Below are 20,326 nucleotides of genomic sequence, written 5' to 3'. Positions count from 1 at the left end.
TCTCTCTTACAGGGTGCAGGGCTCGGTCTGGAGCCTCTGGGTGGCAGCGTCCGCCAGCTGCAGGGCCCGTTCAGTGCAGCGCAGTGCCAGCTGGTGCTCATTGCCACGGTGACACAGCGTCGCCAGCTGGCTCCACACCTGCAGCTCCACCACCGCATCCGTCCAAACGCAGTCCGATGCCATCTTCACCAGCTAAGGTGGGATGGAGGGAGGGAGGGAGGGAGGGATGGATGTAGGGATGTGAAATGGAGAAGAGGGTGGTGTATGGGGAAATTCATGAGGTAGAAAGTGGGAGCAGTAAAGCAAAAGTGGAGATGGGGAGAGATGAGAGGGATGAAGGGGGAGGGGGGAGGAATAGCAAAAGCGATGACGGGAGGAGGAAGGAGTTCAAGAGAAAAGACTTGGTGGCATATGGAGGATGAAACCACAAAGCCCCTTTTTCAAATGTAAACCTGAGATTAATTTCAGATGAAAATCAAAAATTACGATTGTAATAATAGAGTATCTGAGCTGAAGAACGTGTTTCAAAATTCTGCAGTGACTCAAGAGAAATCATTTGCCCAGGAATTATCATCATTCGATTGAAAAGGGCCGAAATCTAAACTACCGTGAGGATTATTTTGAGAATTACTTGGGGTAGCTCAAGACTAATACTTTGAAACCAATAATTCAAGAGAAATAATAATTGAAAATCATTTGTTTCGGATTCCAATGTCTGAGTCTAAATTGAGGACCCAAAGCCGAAATTGAGTATTTACTTATTTTTTATGCCTTCAGTTATAGACAGGGACGCAGACGAGGTCAGCAAAACATCTGTCGCTGGCCGTCTGGACGGCGGCTAAAAGAGGAACACGACGAGAGGGAGAGAGGGGAGAGGGAGAGGGAGAGAGAGAGAGAGAGGGAGAGAGAGAGAGAGAGAGAGAGGGAGAGAGAGAACATACTGTGGAGAGCGGGACGACCAAAAAATCCATCTGCCCCGAGTCTCTGTTGCACAAGTGCATCTGCACGCCGAGCATCACACGCGTCATGGCCGATATCGCCTTGTTCTGACACTGACAGACGGACGGACAGGCAGAGAGACAGACACAGACAGACAGATGCAAACGTTAAATATATGATAGTTGTAGGGCTGTACCCAACTCGACTCGGATTCAGAGTTTCAATGGTGAATATTTCACTATTCGGGGGGCGTTCCTCCATGCTCCACCCTCTGACGCGCACGATTCACACATACTGTATAAAAATATATTTATGGTTCAATTTATTTATAATTCCTCATTGAAATGTTATTCCTGTGAATTTCGGTAAGCTTCTATCTGCCCTATCCTGTAATTGTAGCGCACTCTGACTGGCACAAAAAAACAAAAAAACTGCTCAACTTGAAGAATCTCAGACCACTGACGGGGTCTCCCAATGATGATTTGACTCGTGGACTTTCAGGGGGAGAAGGGGGGAAGCCCTAGATAGGTTTTTGAGTGGAGATGTGTGTACAAGTACTACGATCGACTGATAAATCATGTACGTAGCCACTGTATATACTGTTTAATTACCAGTGTGTGTGTGTGTGTGTGTGTGTGTGTGTGTGCTCCACATATGGCAGGGGACGCTTTTACAGATAATGAATGATTTCCCATTATGCCGGGAAGTTGATAAATGATTTAAAGATTGCAATTACAGATAATTCCCGCTCGTCTTAACACTGTGCCGTTGTGATGGGGGGGGGGGGGGGGGGGTTGTTGTGACACATTCAGAGCATGTCAAAGTGCCAATAGCAGCCCCCACCCCCACTGACAAACATCGCACCCAGTGTTGCTATATTCTGGGTGCTACGTGAATTCACAAAAGGGTAATTAAAAAACGTGGCATTATTATGTAATAATGCTATAACAGTGCTTTTAAGTGGCGAGGGCACAAATCAGTTTTCCTCGCTGTCCCAACAACATGAAACTGCAATTGCTCAGTATAATCAATCACACAGAAGCCACAGTAATATTAATAGGACACTCCGCATGAACAAAAGGATGATTTTAAGGAGGGCCTTGAATGCGTGGTGAGCACTCGGTGGATAATGAGAGCACTGTGAGCGTGACATAATGGGTTGGAGTACATTACAACTCCAACACGACTCTGTTGTGACATGGAGCCGTGCACATGTCTCTTGGAGGGCTCTCCCACACGGCTCACCCGACTCATCACAAAATAATTATGTATTACAGGTTCCAGATTATCCTCCTTTAAAACAAATTAATATAGGTCTCTAAGGTCCCCAAAACATGTCCAAAGTATTTTTGCTGGAAATACCACGAAGCATTCTAGCCATTCTAATATGCGTCTATACCCCTCCTGTTCTCGATTGGATTGTGTGGCTTTTGCGGCCGCTAAACTGGCGCAAATAACAAGCATAGCGTAATAGCAAGTGTCTAATTCACAAAGCACCCACAAATAGTGAAATGGACCCCCAACTGCGCTGCCACACAAACAGTGTCTCAGTGTGCCAGTGCAATAAGCGTGTATTTAAATGAGGTATTATGCATACATTTGGGCAAAAAGCAAAAAGCGGAAAAAGCGTCCAATCCCCTAACCTCGGGGCATATAGCCCCACGCAGTTAGGATGAAATTGTTAACGTCTGCAGAAAGTGGGTGGTAAGTGTGTGCAAGACCACAAAATACATTTTAAAAGGCAGCGCTGCGCGATTATCTTCAGAGAGCTGTGAGAGGTGTCACGCCCAGACTTTCTATTGATCTGTAAATAATATCGAGACATTATAATTATTATAATTATTATTTTGCAGAGTGTCCCCGTTATGCTCTTTTTTGCGGATGGAGGGAGACAGGTCCCGATCTATTCCTGATGTAAGGTCTTCAATAGCCTTCTCTCCTCTCCTTCCGTAATAAGCAGACTGTGCTGAGACTCTGCTGTGTGCACAAGCAGCCACTTTCACGGGGGGCGGTTCTAATTCTAATGAGCCCCACTTTGACATAGGAGAAGGAGGCAAATCTGAACGGCTTGTTGAATCACAGGTTTTCTGAAATAGGGAGCCCACAAAAAACTGACTGGGTTGTGTTATTTCACAGTGTGTGTGTTAGTAGGCCCAGTAGAGTCCCAAACATACTGTATGTGCACGAGAACTGAAAAAGTGAGTTTTTCATAAGGGATGTACTGTGGCGGTTGCAAGTGGCACGTGCCATCCAAGTGGCGTGTTCAGGGACCTCAAGCACAGAGACACAGACGACAGTGTTGTAGACAGTTTATTGTAGAGAGTGGGCTAGGTGGAATTAGCCCAGGAGCAGATAGACATGTGTCATGACGGAGGCTCCTCTCCTGAGTCTGTGTGGGGATGGGGGTTTTACCTGCTGCTTGTTAGACCATACAATAAAATGCAATACATTACAGCCTATTTGTACAATTCATATTTCAACTGACTCTTGGATTTGAATGTGGATTTTTAAAACAAATATTTGTGACCCACCGCAGCAAAATCCGCATTGTCGTGCATTTCTTAAATTGTCAGGAACAGCCAAATAAGTGGAAAAAACCTTTCTAGAAGGAAAGTGTATTTTTCCAAATTCATGTTCCTTTGTGTTATTTTTATCTCTCCATATATTTTCAAAGCCGAGTTTGATTCATAAATGGAAGATACATGTTAAACCCATGAGTTCAATGTTCCCATTAGATTACATGGGGAAACACAGTTCACTTAAGGAGACGCTATACAACGCTGAACAACGCTGATCGATCTCTTCCTTTAAAGCGGCCGTCCAGGTGAAGATCATTCATCCATATTCCATGTGATATGAAGTCACAATGTGTAACTGTTTTGATAGAGTTCAACCTTTTAATCTTGCATGTTTTATACACACACCTGGATTCATTTTTGTGTAGGCGGCGCAACACGCGAAGAAGAAAAGCTGACGTCACTTCCGTAAACAAGACACGGAGCCCTCGAAAAACTTTGAGGATGATTATCTCAGAAACAGTTTGCCGCACCCTCGTCATTAACAAGCCATAGCTTAAAAAGATTTGCTTGATTCGCACAAGTGACACCTTGTTTTGAAGCTCTGATTCTCCACTTAAGAATGACGTGAAAAAAGTGAAACGGCACCAAAAGTACCTAAAATCTGCGCTGGGTCACTTTTGACTATTGGGGAAACATGCGTCAAATCATCCAGGGCCTTGCAACCCCCACTGTGATCTCTGGAGACCCCCAGGGGGGGTCTGGCACTCTAGGTTAGGAGTCGCTGGAATTGATTATTCAAAATATAATTTTATTGTTTCGGGTTTGCTTGTGTTTTGTTTGCATTTTTCCTGGAATTTTCCCCCCCGGGCTTTGATAACGTTTAATCATATGATATCAAAAAAGAAAAAGAAAAAGACCGTACCTCGTTGTCTATCTCCATTTTTATGCCGATCTGCTGCTGGAGGAGCCTCTTGACCTGCACATACGTGACCACCACCTGCCTCCTCACCCCGATGGGGACGCTCTCACCAGGAACATTGCAGTTGGACAGACGTAGGGCGAATTCACTCAGCTACAAGATACAGAAAATGAAATATTATGAATTATTATTAGTAGTAGTATTATCATTACTGCCAGAATCAGTTTATTCAGACATTTAAAAAACACAAAAACTTGAAATGAAATGAATCAAATCAGTCTCTGGTAGGGCTGGGTGGATCTCACAATTTGATTTGATTTAGATACAATGGGTCAGGATGCAATTCGTTATCAGTTTGACATCTACATCAATACGTATATTGACATTTTATAGACCATGAGAATTGATACCAACTTTTCAGTATATTATCTGACTATTATCTGATTAGCATTCCAAAAACATTTCTCCAACAAAAAAATTATATTTAAATTAATTTGTGACTATGATGGTATTTAATTTAAGCAGAAAATAGTTGCATGACTTCATAACCATGTATCGAAATTGTCGAAATTAAAAAAAAAAAAATAGAATTCAATAGAATTCAATTGTATTGGAGTAGTCTCTGGACAAATTGATGATGGACAGACAGGCCTGTAGCAGCGGAAATCGAATAATTATATATTAATATACCTCTTATATAGTAATATAGGTAGGTATATAGTATTGGTATATAGTAATATACCTATCACGAATGAAATTATGAAAAACAAAATGTAATGTTGGGTAATTTGGTCCATTTTTACCTTGCTGCCTTAAAGAGGCCAACCAATAATATCACATTCACATCCATCTCTTTCATCTGTAGCACACACTTTATGTGCATGGTGGAAATTCTGAACACAAACTTTTTCTTCATAAAAAAATGTTTTAATAAAACAAAGAAACCACGAATGCTGTTACGTTTGTGTATGTTTCATTTTCGACTATTTGTTTGCAGACAGGTGACACTCAAATTCCCTTAAGATATTGGTTGGAGAAGAAAAAAAGAGTTTCTGACCTTCAAAAGTCTGCAACAACTGAGTCAAACTCTGAAAAAAGCCTGCATTCCCAAACTCTCAAACTGTATCACAATACTCTTTCTTCTCAGTGAATGGGTGACGAGTTTTAGCGGTCTGTTGATTTGGCAATTAATGTGGAAAAGTGACCGCACTTCAGCAAAATAGATTGAAAATAGATTGATTTGCAATAATTATTGGGATCGCAAAATTGGAAATGGGCTCAAATTGCACATATCACAACACACACTGACACAGACCTCCAGAGCCTTGTGCAGATCCGGCTCCGTCAGGCTGCTGTGGACGCTGCCCGGTCTGTTAGCCCCCTTTCCCGCTCCCCTCTTCCCCTTATCATCCTGCTGGGTCGCCCTGCCGCAGCTGTGTCCCAGCAAAGGCTGGACAACGCCCCGGGCCAAGGCCTCGCACAGCAGCACGAACAGGACACGATCCCTGCAACAGAACGTTTCCCAAACTGACATAAGCACGTAGCTCCAAGCCCAACAATTTATTTATTTATTTATTTTCCCCCGCAGTTATCTTTGGCGACTTCCGGGACAACATGCAACCACGGCCACAATTTTTGTGGCCATGGTTGGCCATGTTGTCCCGAGAAGAATATGTATACTGAAGTTTCCTTGGCCACGTTAAGGAAGTATATGACTGAATCCCAAAATTCATATTATTATTCCTTGGCCCCAGGTCACTTTGGTCTGCTTTCATGAGCAGTTGCCGCGTCCCACAGACCAAGACAGAGTTTTAACATGCAACTTACTCTGTGAGCTTTGAGGAGGAGCACCGTGGAGATTGAAAAGATCAAGAAAAAGTGGAACATAGGTAGAGTTGATATAAATATCGATATAGGTACTACTCACTTAATGACTGAGTTCTGTTCCCAAGACCAGGTCATTAAGCAAATTGGTCGATAAGCGACGACCCGACAGCGATGAGACTGCGCGATGAGATGCGTGAAGGTGAGACGCCGCACACGCAGTGTTCACACCGCGGTATTGTACGCAGCGTACAATACAGACTGGTCAGAAAGCTGGTCGTAAGTCCGACCGGTCATTAAATAGGTAGGTCACTAGGTGAGAAGTACTTGTATAGAATTGTTATTTAGAGTATATATCAATGCAGGTTGATAGGTATTTAATTTGAACGTGTTTTTTTTAATCAGTTTATCAAGTTTTCATGTTTTGTTCCTGAACATTGAACTTCTCCATTAAACTTCCAAAAATGCAACCAATTGATTGACAAATTTTTGGAACACCGGCAATGATTCTAATGATTGTAGCCAACCCCCTGGCTAGCTGGTAAAGCAGTTAGCTTTGATTCCTACGCATGCATACACAAACCTATTTTTTTCCCCAAGAAAAAACATAAAATCATGGTAAATGTTTCAAAAACTTCTATGGTAAACATTCAGATTAAAATGTCAAATTATAAAAAGAATAGTGATTTTTAATGCCATTCAACAAGTCTTTGGTCTTTTTTTTTAATCACAGAAAGAGTTACTCTGGAAACATTACACTACCCGGTTTTTTACACTTTGTGATATAGAATACATGTGCCTGAATGGAAGGGAGGGCGGTGAAAAGCTTAGAATACAAGGAGCGGAGGTGGAGAAGGGGGATGAGTTCAAGTACTTGGGGTCGACCATCCAAAGCAGCGGAGAATGCGGGAGAGGGGTGAAGAAGAGAGTACAGGCAGGGTGGAGTGGGTGGAGAAGAGTGTCCGGAGTGATCTGTGACAGAAGGGTTCCAGCAAGAGTGAAGGGGAAGGTCTACAGGACGGAAGTGAGACCAGCCACGTTGTACGGTTTAGAGGCGGCGGCACTGACAAAAAGGCAGGTGGCTGAACTGGAGGTGGCAGAGTTGAGGATGTTGAGACTTTCATTGGGAGTGACAAGGATGGACAGGATTAGGAATGAATGAGCTCAGGTTGGACAGTTTGGTGTAAAAGTACGAGAGGCGAGATTGAGATGGTTTGGACACGTGTTTAGGAGAGATGAGTTACATTGGGATAAGGATACTGAGGATGGAGCTGCCAGGCAAGAGGAAAAGAGGAAGGCCAAAGAGAAGGTTTATGGAAGTTATGAGGGAGGACATGCAGGCGGTTAGTGTAAGGGAGGAAGATGCGCAGAACAGTGACGGGGACGGGGACGGTAGCTCAGGAGGTAGAGCTGGTCGTCTAGTAATCTAATGGTTGCTGGTTCGATCCCAGGCTCCTCCTGCTAGCATGCTGTAGTGTCCTTGAGCAAGACACTTAACCCCTCATTGCTCCTGATGGCTGCGTCCGTCGGTGTTTGAATAATTGTAAGTCGCTTTGGATAAAAGCGTCTGCTAAATGACGAAATGTAATGTAACGAAATGTAACAGAAGGTATTGGAGGCAGGTGATCCGCTGGGCGACCCCTAACGGGAGCAGCCGGAACTGAAGAAGAAGATTTGTGATACAAGTCAAGGAATTTCAATAAAATATGTGGGTAATTCCCTCTTAAGCACAATTCATTATCTTTCTTCTTTTTTTTATTTAAGTGAAAAATCCAATGACTTACCCCCTGACCCAGTCGCCCTCTCACCCAACTACCACCCACACCACTACTACTACTAGCATGAACAAGCATGGAGTCTGAAGGATCCCCTCCAAACCAACCCATCATACTCCATCCGTCTGAGCGTCTCCACCAGCCTCAGGAAGGAGGGCAGCAGGCAGCGCAGTTCCCCGGCCGCCAGCAGGTGGATGTTGTAGTTCCACAGATACACGGCGGAGTTGGCCACCACCCATGGCTCGCGGATCTCCGCCCCAAGCTCTGACGCCCGGAGAAAACAGGAGGTGGCGTAGGCCGACAGGGCCTGGATCCAGTCCCTGGATGAAGGAGAGGTGAGAAAGGGGTCTATTTTATAAACTACTCCAAAATACTTTCTTGTTCTGATATTCTTTCAGACAAAGAATGAGGTTTTTTTTTGTCCAGAGAGAAATAGAGCCAAGAGATGGACACATAGAAAAGAGCCTGAAATTACAGCTAACGTGCCGCGAGTCAAATATAAATATACTGAGTATTAATTAATGCGAAAAGCCCTCGTGACAAAATCTGACATTCTAAAATTAAGAATGAGGCCAATTTAACACCAAAATCAATTATTGCACCCACCATGCAAGGAATGATAATTACGTTTGTACGTTGACTGGCTAGGGGGGAATGTTAAACCATGTTTAAAGGTGCAGTGTGTTGAATTTAGTGGCATCTAACGGTGAGGTTGCAGATTGTAACCAACTGAATACCCCTCTCCATGGCGGTGCAACATGGCAGCCCCTGTGGAAAATACGGTGGCTGCGAAACTTGCAAAATACATGGAAAGCCCTCTCTCGAGCCAGTGTTTGGTTTGCCCGTTCTGGGCTACTGTAGAAACATGGCGGTGCAACATGGTGGCCTCCGTGTAGCGTACCCGCTCCTTATGTAGCTACAAACGGCTCGTTGCTCATTGCTTGGAGGGGTGGCCTTGCTGCTGGGTTGCTGGATGGTCCCGGGGGTGGCCGCTGAGCGGAATAGCTAGCTGCAGGCGGTTACCCCTGGTGTTTGCTGCGGCTGCTCCTCCCCCCGCCCTTCCGCCCGACACCCTGGATGCTGTTGCTGCCAGTCGGGAGAGGGTCGTGGGTTGGCCGCCCGTTGACCCGTGGGTGGCTCCAGGGCGTCAACGGAGGGCCCTTCTGTCTCCCTTCCCCGTGCAGGAGAGTACATATTGAGGCACCACTGTGGCAGTTCCGCTTGCCACATGCCAACCGAGTGGTGTTTTCAGGGCCACCCGACACAGAGACACAGACAATGGAGTAGAAAACCTCCAGTTTTATTGTAGCGAGTGGGCTCGGTCTAACAAGCCCCAGAGTAGATGGACAACATCTCATGAGAAGAGCTCCTCTCCTGTGTGTGTGTGTGTGTGTGTGTGTGTGTGGGGGGATGGGGGTTTTACCTGTTGCTTGTTGATTTCTAACGAGCAACAGGTTGTTGCTCACACTGATCCTGGACCCAATTGCCTAGACCCAGGACAGGACTTGCTACTCAAACCACACCACCCCCACACCACAGACCTGATTGCCGCCGTCTAACTCTCTCTGACAACTGTTCATTAACTGTTCGTTAAATAGTCTGGGATATTATAAGTTAACTAATCCCTGCGGGGAAAATTCAGGTGTAAGAATGGAATAAGCAGTAAAATGAAAAAAATAAATAATCATAATAATAAAAACACGGCGCACCTGTAGACAGCCCAGCGTGGATCGTCCTCCGACACGCGGACCCCACTTTCCTCCGGGGGGACGGGAGGATTGTTCAGCTTCACCCCCTCCATCTGCAGCTTCTGGATGGTGGCCTGAGCGAGTTGATTTTTACATGATCATGAAAAGGACACGTGATATCTCCAGCTGTGTGGAATGATAGGTCAGTCTGAGTCGTCGTGAGTCAGCCGTGGGTGATCAAAGGTAGAGGAAAACCATTACCGAGGTTCTTTGTCACCTGGTGGTAAAACTAGGGTGAGACTTAAGTTAAAACCTGCCACCCATCATTACTATAAAAAGGTTGGCATCTTCCTTTTGAATTCATCGACTGATTTGAAACCAAAGGGAGCTAACTGTCACACGACCAAAGCAATTCAGAACTCAATCGACAAGGCTCTGGCAAGGCCGTCCATTTGCCACGGATCGTTGTCTCCATTTTCCTCGGCGCTGTCAAGTTAATATCTCTGTGGACTTAATAAAGGCTCAGGAGCTGCAGGCTTGATGGGAAGATTACACAATAAGACAAGCACACCAGAGTAGCACAACAATCCCTGACTCCAACCAATCACCAACTACCTCCTGGGTCCTTGTTAAAAATCCCATAATGCACATATGCCGCTGCCAGCACACACTGTTCCTAAACCCCATACCTCTGAAGCAAAGCCCCACCTGATGAAATAATGATAGGATGCTCTCAATGATGTCACACAGACCAATGAATGAATATATTTGTGGATTTAAACAAAAATGTATAAACATATAAATATGTACCGAATATAAACCAATTGGATACAGACAGCATATACAGTGCTGACCATAAGTAATCGCACAGTCACACATTTTCTGTTCTTTTGCTCTGTAAATGCTTCAATTCACAAACAATTAATGCGCTTGTACAAATTGTCGGCTTTGATTTGAGAGTATATGAAAAAATATTGGTTTCATAGATTTGAAATTTGAATTTGAAAAACACTTTTCATGGTAACCAACAGTATTTCTATGTATTTATATGTTCAAATTAGGCACTACTTTGTGTTATTTGGTTGCATATCTTTTGCATGAAGTGACTTTATGAAATCTCTGAACCCAGACTGTCAATATTTGACATATCTGACATATCTATCTCATACGTTCTATCTATACATATCTAACTCAATGTCAAAAATAAGTTAAGGTGTAAAAGGAGCAATTGATCATCACAGTCAGGCCAGAAATTAGGGAGTTGCAATTGTTGGATAATTTCAGGAGAAGCTTATTCTGACCACTTGTCCTACATAAGTCAATGAGGAAATTATTAAAGAGAAACTACTACTAAGTATTTTTTTTAAGAAATCATCACTTCTGTGCATGTGTGTGGTTGTGTTTTAATTCACGCACCTCAGCGCTGATGAAGCAGACCTCGGCGAGGAGGCGGAGTAAGTCCCTTTCAGAGCTGGAGGACACTTCTTCCTCAACTTCTGAGGCATAGACAATAACACCCTTACTGACAATAACCCTGATTAAACTGAGGTTAAATTACATTTAAAGATGCATTTTCACGTCTCCAATTTAAAATGTTCTTAAGGAAACTAGATGCCTGCATCCGATGTGAGGGATGAAGGCACAGATAAAATCTGATGGAGGAAACCATTCAGTTATGAGTTATTTTCAAACACAGACAACAACATTATTTAAGCACTTAAAATACTGAGAGATTTCATTTTAATTTTTAGTTGTTCAATTTCAGTACCTTAACGATTTGCTACCACTCAGATTTACTTTTGTGAGAGTGAGCAACAAGATAGGTCGACATAAATGTAGAACAGTATCCCTACTTATCATAATTACCTGAAGTATCAATTTTGTTTTTTCAGCAGGGCCCAACAATATCGGTTTCTCAGTTTCCCTGTTCCACAACATTTGGGCCATTGTCAACTACTTGACACATGTTAAAAAATCTGGGCAGTAACCACTGCTATTTTACCTCTGCATATGGAATTCCTGTAATTCAGAGCTGAATTTTGCAATAAAGCTTAATTGAGAAAATTGCTTTCACAATTTAAGATTGTTTATGCACCGTGTAAACACCTTATGGCTCCTTCAAAAAGCTTGTGTATTGATTTTGAACCGACCAGACTAATATTGATACTCTTGATGCCCAAAAAAGCACAGACTGACACTCAGAGGTTCAGTGAGCAGAGTTATATCCAGCTCTAGCCATCTTCCTCATATCTTACTTCGTGTTTTAGGAAGCACCCATCTCCCGTCGTCATAGAGCAAGCAGAATCGACAGGCGGCTCGGCACACATCCCAGACTTCCTGCTTCCTGGACGCTTTCGCCAGTGCTGCCCACAACTTCACCCTGAAACGACAGGGAGAATGGGGAAAAAAAAAAAAAAAAGCCAATGCAGCTCGAGATTATTACTCTCAGTGAAACAAAGGTCAGGCAGAGAGCACAGCATACAGCGCGAGACATATTCTAAGATTGTTATCGGGGGGGTCATGAATAATTGAAATAATTGTTGTTGTCCTATGGGGTGGATCTCTGACTAGTGATGACTCTGTTTTCCCTCCTTCAAGAACACCTCTTTTAAATGCGTGCATTTTTCTCTTTTTTTTGTAGTAATGATATCAGGGGACCGGGGTAGCTCAAGTGTGCATTATAAATGGGTGGCAGAGATGGAAGGAATGGGGAGGAAAGCAGCTCCCATGCACACTGTGAAAGTTCTACTTCAGAGGAGACCTTGTGGATCAAACATTCATTGGTGTCTCTTGTTCAATAAAAGCAAGGACTAATAAATTCCGCGGGGCATTAGGAGTTGATCGTGTGGGCAACTTTTGCAACGATGGTGATCCCACATGAACCCGAAAGCTAAAAAGGATTACAGAGAAAACTTGACATTTTTTTATGAACAAAGACAGAAAGAACAATCAGTTAAAACCAGGCCCTAGGCCCACACTGGTGCAGTCCCACACACACAGACACATTGGCAGAAATTGTGCAGAAAGTTTACTCACTGATCCATTCTAAAAAAAATAAAGATTTTTTAAAAAGACACACAACAACAAACATGCAAACTATATATAAATATATTTTCCATGTATGGAGACATAATACATTTTCATTATTAATGTCAACCCAACCCAAGTGTTATAAAACTGTACATGTATATCCATGTACTTATATTACTTTACATCAAGAGCCATACTAGCAACAATACTGCGACTTAGCCCCTGTTATAGGCAAATTTTTGTTTGACTGTTAAGCATTTTTATGCTTTATGTCTGTACACCAATGCACCAAGTCTTACCACAACAAATACCTTGTATATGAAAATGTACTCGACCCAATAAAGAGATTCTGATTCTGGGATAATAATAACAATAATGATATCAATCCATAATCTCTTTGTATGTTTGCTCCATCCATACCTCTCTGTGCTGTCGTTGTCCCCCTGTCCCGCCAGGTGTCCCTGCACCCACTGCACGCATGTGGTATGATGCTGGGCCTGACTGCAGAGCTGAGCCACCGCTGCCCCAGCACTGCCGGAGGGAACTAGACATACAGTCATCGCAGTAAATACTCATGCACCTACTTTGAAAAAACACCAAATTAAAAAAGGTCCATTCTCTACCTAAAATGCTATGTTTAAACAGTTTTGTAATGTTGTTACACAACTGCTTGAGTTTCCATGTCCATAATTTATACAACATGGAATAAATGTGCACTCATGTGCACATAGAGGGGATATCCATTTGGGGCAGGGGGGAGGTTATGCAATTATCCTTGTTATGCCAACCTCTAATCTAAGCAAAATGAAAAGGTAACAAAGTGGCTGTTGTAGCAAAAAAAATGTGGAACTTTTCTTTCTCAGTGACATGAGCATGACCAAATCTAGTTACATATACATTGATGTCATTCTAGAGAAAACAATGAAATTGAAAGGGAAATACTCCCTGATTTTCTTTATCCACCATGAGGACCTGAAACATGAAGGGGAGTTTGTGCCTTTTGCCTGTGATTTAGGCATTTTAGAACAACAAAACACTTGTGTGCTGCTTGTTCACATGCATTTGTGCAATTATTGTTTCACATATGTGCACGTGCACTTGCGCACACTGGGGCTCCATGATATATGTCTTGGGCAAAATGGGGAACACAAGTTACATCACACCGCATGCCGGTGCTCAGCAGCAGCTCCATGTGCTGACTTGGGCAATGAGGGGCTCAGTGATCGTCTGGGTCTCTTGGTGCGTACTGGCTCTTGCTCTAAAAAGACAACATGTTGAATAGCTGTCAGGAAGCATGGAGCTCTCTGGGTTGTTAGGACCGAACGCTCATTTAATCCTGAGCGACTGAGGAGGCTGGAGGGCTCCTGACATCAAAGCCTTTGCCAAACACCGGACCCCCTGCATGCCTCAGAGGTCCATGATCCACTGCCCACGGCCAAGGGAGCTTTGCTACCACCAACAGCCATGAAAGAGAAAGCTCCAGTCAAATGGTACGGGGCTTAAGATAAGTAGACTCTCACATTAACCCCCTGCCCACACAGCCACTACCCAGCAAAATTAAATATTTTTAGTTGAATCTTGGAGACCGGGACGTAAAAAAAACCTCCCTCTGTTACAAAAACACGGGGCACACTGTTTGAACACACACACTGGCAGAGAATAAATAAAAATCTGTACTTTTGGAGGTGCTGTCAGCACCGAGTACCGTCTGGAAAGCTTCGGGGGCCAGGAGGAGACCTACTCGGACCATCGTGGGACGGCAGTCAGCTACATCTTGGGGCTCCCTGTCCCTGGCCTGGCGAGAGGAAAGAGGAATGTGAGGGAGTGGAAATTTCAGAGTATTCTGGTTTGTTTGCTGCTCTTCTGGAACGGCATGATCCAGTGTGACTTATCCACAAGGCAACAAAAAACTTTTATTTTCCAAAGAGAGGGGCTCATGCTGAATTTTACTTCAAAGATCATTTGCCTTATCCTCCCATAATAGCCTTCCAGATAACAGCCAGCTAGAGAAAGCTCACCCTGTAGGCATTTTGCAGCGTGGGATTATAAGGCAGGCTGTTGAGAAAACATTATACAAGCCAGGACTAAGGACTTCTGATAATATTAAACATATTTAATATCTGACAGAGCAAAGTACAGATTAGACGTTTTTCTATGAGAGGTGGAAGTTACAAAAATTGTTTGATAAATATGGAGGTGGTGAAAATGCATGTGAATTAAAAAATGGTTGCCATTTTTAGTCAAATTATATTTTTAGTGAATAAGATATTATGCGGTTATACGTAGTCAAGTCAAGTCAAGTCAAGTCACATTTTATTTATAAAGCGCATTTCATACCAGGGCAACACAATGCTCTTTACAAAGAAATAGACTAAAATAAAGAACATAGTTGTCAACTGGTCTTTTCAAAAGAGTACCCCTGAAACAACAGAGACAACAAAAGCAGCAGCAACAACAACAAAAACAACAACAAAAACAGTAACAAAAGCAACTTCAACCACAGTAGCAACAACAATACATCAGCTTATTAATGGAAATATGCCAAAAACAATGTTTAAAAGCTTTATTACAGTAACCTAACAAAATTCTTTGTAGTCTGTGTTTTATCTGATACTTTACAGAATTTGAATCTTTGGGAAGAAACATACAGTAAGTCAAGACAGACAAGAGCTGTGATAACACTAACACCTCTGGCCTGATCACACTTCACCTGTGTCTACGTCTCTCTCTTATACCCACATGTATATGCTCATCACACAGACAATAAGAATTTCAACAGTCCTGTATTGTCCCCTCATTGTTAACAATGGTAAATTCAAATTTAGATCTATTCATTTAAAAGTAGCTTTCCACCAGATGAGGTTTGAGCTGTGCTTCTTATTAATGCTGTCTGTCTACAAAGATAAAAACTGTTTATTGTATTGTAATGACTATATGTCAAATTTTATCAAATTAACTAGAAAAACACTAAAACTGAAGACATTTCCTGTATTTTTTTATTTTAGTTTGCAAGTCCACAATATTGTTTCAGATCGGCCCATGCCTAGACTGCAATGCACGCAGCAGCCAGAAACACACAACATACCTATTTTACTTTTCTTCTTTTCTTTCTTCTAGGTTTTTAATATATATTTCATATTTAAATTCTGCTATGATTCTTTTTTTTTTTACAGCGACCAATAATATACTGTATATATAATATATAAAAAATGTATAATCCTGTCCTGCGCATGGTATTGGTATGGATTGTGTTGTGAATGGTGAATGATGAATGTAGGACAGGGAAAATAATGAAACATGGCTAAGTTTTCATCATATCACGACTGTTTTAATCAGATCGCATTTAAATTAATCATATCACTTTATAATTTATCACTATTTTTCAATTCACATGCATTTCCACCACCTCCATTTTTATCAATTCATTTTTGTTACCTGTTACTTACTAGTCACTTATCATATTTTTCAACCCAGGCCTTATTAAACTTTGCAACTTTACCGCTCTGCTGCTTGTTAATGTGATTAAATGAGAAAAAAAGTATAATCTCCTTTTGAAATGGGAAACCGGCATTGTAGTCCCCTATTAAGTAAAATCACATTCTATTTGAAGATCCTTTTTGCAATTGCAGCAGTACATCAAGGACAACTTCCTGTTTCTAGTTCCTTACATTAGCATGGATGTAGTGATTTGTCTAAGTGCAAAAGAGTCAATAAAACCGGGAAACCTATCACATATCAAAACAGTGTGACTATAGTCTAGAGTTTTGGAAAGTTTTACCAAACAGTTCTGGGGACTCCCTGAGAGGAACTGTCCACTGAGGAGCTCCCCCGAGAACAACATGCCTCCGACTGTTCTTAGAACTACGAAAATGGTTCCTCCACTCTGAAAACGTCTTATATTGAGGTTGTGTTATGAACAGTTCTTAAATAATCAAACATTTTAATAAGGCCTGCGTTGAAATACAGCGAACCCATGCTATCTTTTAAGACCAGCATCTGTGACAACCTCACAGACATTGAAAATTGGTCTGCATCAGTGAAATGACGTAAAGCCAGTGTTACCATAATAACTTTAAAATATTGCTTCACGCAACATCACGATGCCGAAGTCCCACAAATACTTACTTTATTGGATCACAGAAAAAAGGGACAGAAAACCTGTTGCAGCAGCATTGCAGCCTTGTCCTCGGTCCTGGAGAGGGTCGGGTCCAGGGTTGCTCTGAGTCGTATGGAGTGTGCAAACAAGGACAGCCGTTCTCGCTGTGCGCCCTCGTCCAGCACCATGGCTTTCTCAACATGCACGATGGCGGTATCTAGACGCCCTTCCTCGTCCTGGATTCTAGCCAGCTCTGAGTGGACCTGGCAGCGGAGCTCCAGCAGCGTGCTAAGGAAGGAGTCCAAACAAAACCTTATATTTTTATCCGATCCCTGTGTGCAGAATATCCACCTACCCCCCACCCTGGCCCTCTACCATCATGTTACTGTATTTCCCCTTTATTTGTTGTGTAATACATGTGTTTTCATTTCTTGCATTTGAAAATTACTATTTTAAATGTATATTTGTTTAATATTTTACTGTGAATTATGGACCCTTTTTTATTCTGTGAAACGCTTTGCAACTTTGCAAGTTGTAAAAAAGTGGGACAAATAATATTTATACTTTTGTTATTGTTATAACAATAACAAGAATAAATCATAATTATTATTGTGTTATTGTATTTTTTATATTCCTGTTAACCAGTACTAATGGTGAAAAAAGGATACACCAAGAGCAACAAAATGAATATATATATATATATATATATATATATATATATATATATACATACACACACACAGACATATATACTGTATACAAACATACATATACTGTATATACACACATACATATGATCACACATACACATATATAAATATACACACATATATATACACACACACACACACATATATACACACACACACACACAAACACTTTGGCTAGAGTTAGCAAATTAATTCACATGTGATGAGCAATAAGGTTCAATATAAGAGAGAAATATTCCCAGTAACTGTGTGTGCGAAGTCCGCGTTGACGAGATGCATGAGCACACCGAGAGTCTCCCTCTCATCCTGCGACTCACTGTGTGTACAAGGGAAGCTGCTTTCATGCACTGTGCATGCACAGTACATGTGTGAAAGGGTGAATCCGGACAATGTCCAGATAATCAGGTCCGGACATTGTCCGGATTCACCCTTTCACACATGTACTGTAGCAAAAAAAACAGAGATTGTCCATGTCAGACATGTTTACTCCACATGGAAATAATCTGTTTGGTTGAGACGAGGGGTGGAGCCTGGGTAGAGTGCGCAGGAGGCAGGATGTAAAGCAATGAGTTTTATAGTACACCCAAGATGGTGGACAAGGCTACCAACTTATCAGTAGTTGCGCTGTTTTTGCGTTGATACTCCATGTATTTGGACTTATCCGCAATATAAACGAGAGAGTAAAAAAGGAATAATAAAGAAAGCAGAAAGGAGTATGCAGCAGTAGGCTTGGCCGATCACCCATCTGGAATGGGGAGACCGCATTTGCAACATTAAACATGCGCACGTCTCTTAACTCAGTTGTGTTTAAAAATGTTGTTTCATGCAGAATAAAAAGCGCGCACCTCTGTCTGGAGGAGAAACAAAAAAAACTCCTCTCCAATTCTCTGAGTAAGGTTTATGCTTTTCCTTTTCCATACAAGTAAGAAACTCAGAAAACAAAATAAATTGAAATCCTTCTCTATAAGATTCTATTATATGTTGCTATATTATTATTACAAGATCTGCATATAGAGCGGCACGCAAATGGGGGGGGGGCAGGTGCGATGTGTGCATCCTCCTAGTGATCAGCTCTGCGCTGTGCTACTTCGTGTGCGCAAGGTGGCAATATGCCTAGAACTGGAGCTGGGGGTCTCTGTGCCTTTGCTTTTTGAGCACCTGCCCCGTTTAAATGTTCTGTACAGGACTGTAGAAAGTTTTCAGGAGCGATCTGTGATCTGCCCTGCAGCAGAGCAACAGCAGGAGACAGAGTAAATGAAATACATCTCGAGTTTTTATTTGTTTGTTTGGAGAAAAGATCCCTTTGATCGGAGATGCCTAAAAAATATTAGAATATTATCGAATATAAAAAATAATAAAGCCTACAGATTCAAAATAGATTATAGGGAATATCTGCAGCCCTCGTGGAGATTATCATGCTCAGGGCATTATTACCACCACCTTCAGAGATCGAGGAATGGATGGGCATTAGGGTGTGTGTAGTCCCCAGATGTAGAGAAGAGATTCTCAGAAATTGTGCTTCCCTGTGAAAAAGGTTCGATATAGCTCTAGCCTGGAACAACAAAAACCTTAGTCCTTTAATGTAATCTGTCAACAGAACTGAACGGAAATGAAATGTGAATGGAGTTTCCATTGTGATTTGATCCCATATCATGTGCAGCTGGGCTCATTCTGCACGGGGACTCAGGACCCAACTGATAACAAGCAACTAATTAGCAGAGCGGCTAAAAAAAGACACATGAGCTGGCGCCAAGCAGCATTCTGTTTACAGAAGCCACCGCGGCGCTGAGGACCTGGCATCACACGACCCACTCCTGAAAGGCGCCCCTACTAGGAGTTTTTGATAACAGTAAATTTCCTTATTTTATTCCCATCTCTTCTGTAAATAAATAACCCCCCCCCCCCCCCCCCCCCCCCCGATGGGAGAAATTCAGATTCTCCTCCTTTACTGTGAATTGCTTAATTGCCTGCTTGTTGTTTGGATTTCAGGGAATTCTAACATATATTTATTTTAGAAATGCTTTAATTAGAAATGATAAGACTAATTTTACGCTCCACCAAGGAGAACTTCATCCGTCAGGATGCTTTATTACTGCAAATAGGGCTATTGTTAACTTTTGCAATTCATTACCATCAGAGTGCGAATTATTCAATGACAATTGGGGGGATCAACTTTTCTCCTGGACGTAGGGGGGGGTTCAAGCTGCCATGCGTAATATCAGTTAAAACACACACTATTTCTATTTGTTTCGTTTGGATGAAGGGGAATGCGGACAGGGGAGAAATTATGTGCCAGTTCTCCCAAAATTCACACGTTGGCGGGGGCCGTCTTTGGCGGAGTTTGAAGCTTGCGCCGCAAGCTCGCAGCTTGTGCAGAGGTGCCGGTTCCAATCTGGGAGGTCCCATATCATGTTCTGGCAGGATCTGGCACAAATTAAGACCTTTTTGCGAAACAAAATCACTGATGTGAAAGTTCTGTCACAAAACTGTGTTCTTACGTATCCTTGCACATTTTTAAGTGGGTATATGGAAATCCTGGAGCTTTCTTAATGGGTATACGGGATATACCTAGGTATCACGTGGACTACACCCCTGCGACGCACCACGCTCCCCCTCCTCTCACTCTGATCTGCATCTCCATCTCTCCTCCTCACCTCACCTCACCTCACCGAGCATCATGCGCACTGAGCTTGCGTAATCGTTTGGACAACAAGCATGCTCGGCGTAATGGCATGGTCCACTTTAGGGGTGCCTGAAATCGTATTACAAGATTCTTTCAGGCAGGAATATGGGAAATATATTGTTATATTTACGAATACATGTAAG

The 20,326-nt window shown here is 42.4% G+C and overlaps 1 protein-coding gene across 1 annotated transcript in view; it reads right to left on the bottom strand.

The window, feature by feature from the left end:
* The window catches only part of cfap46 (cilia and flagella associated protein 46), a gene marked incomplete at both ends in the record, with an annotated part of 104,039 nt that overhangs the window by 65,326 nt on the left and 18,387 nt on the right, over nt 1–20,326 (bottom strand). Inside the window, 13 exons of the mRNA XM_080017044.1 lie at nt 11–192; nt 942–1,052; nt 4,381–4,530; nt 5,693–5,882; nt 8,084–8,296; nt 9,686–9,798; nt 11,081–11,160; nt 11,920–12,044; nt 13,115–13,225; nt 13,895–13,952; nt 14,372–14,489; nt 16,473–16,577; nt 16,853–17,078. Coding sequence (XP_079873170.1) covers nt 11–192; nt 942–1,052; nt 4,381–4,530; nt 5,693–5,882; nt 8,084–8,296; nt 9,686–9,798; nt 11,081–11,160; nt 11,920–12,044; nt 13,115–13,225; nt 13,895–13,952; nt 14,372–14,489; nt 16,473–16,577; nt 16,853–17,078 — 1,782 coding nt within the window. The remainder of the gene's footprint in view (nt 1–10; nt 193–941; nt 1,053–4,380; nt 4,531–5,692; nt 5,883–8,083; nt 8,297–9,685; nt 9,799–11,080; nt 11,161–11,919; nt 12,045–13,114; nt 13,226–13,894; nt 13,953–14,371; nt 14,490–16,472; nt 16,578–16,852; nt 17,079–20,326) is intronic.

This window comes from Zeus faber (assembly GCF_960531495.2).
Source record: "Zeus faber genome assembly, chromosome: 16".
Taxonomy (NCBI): Eukaryota; Metazoa; Chordata; class Actinopteri; order Zeiformes; family Zeidae; genus Zeus; species Zeus faber.
This window is presented reverse-complemented; position numbering and strand designations above follow the sequence as displayed.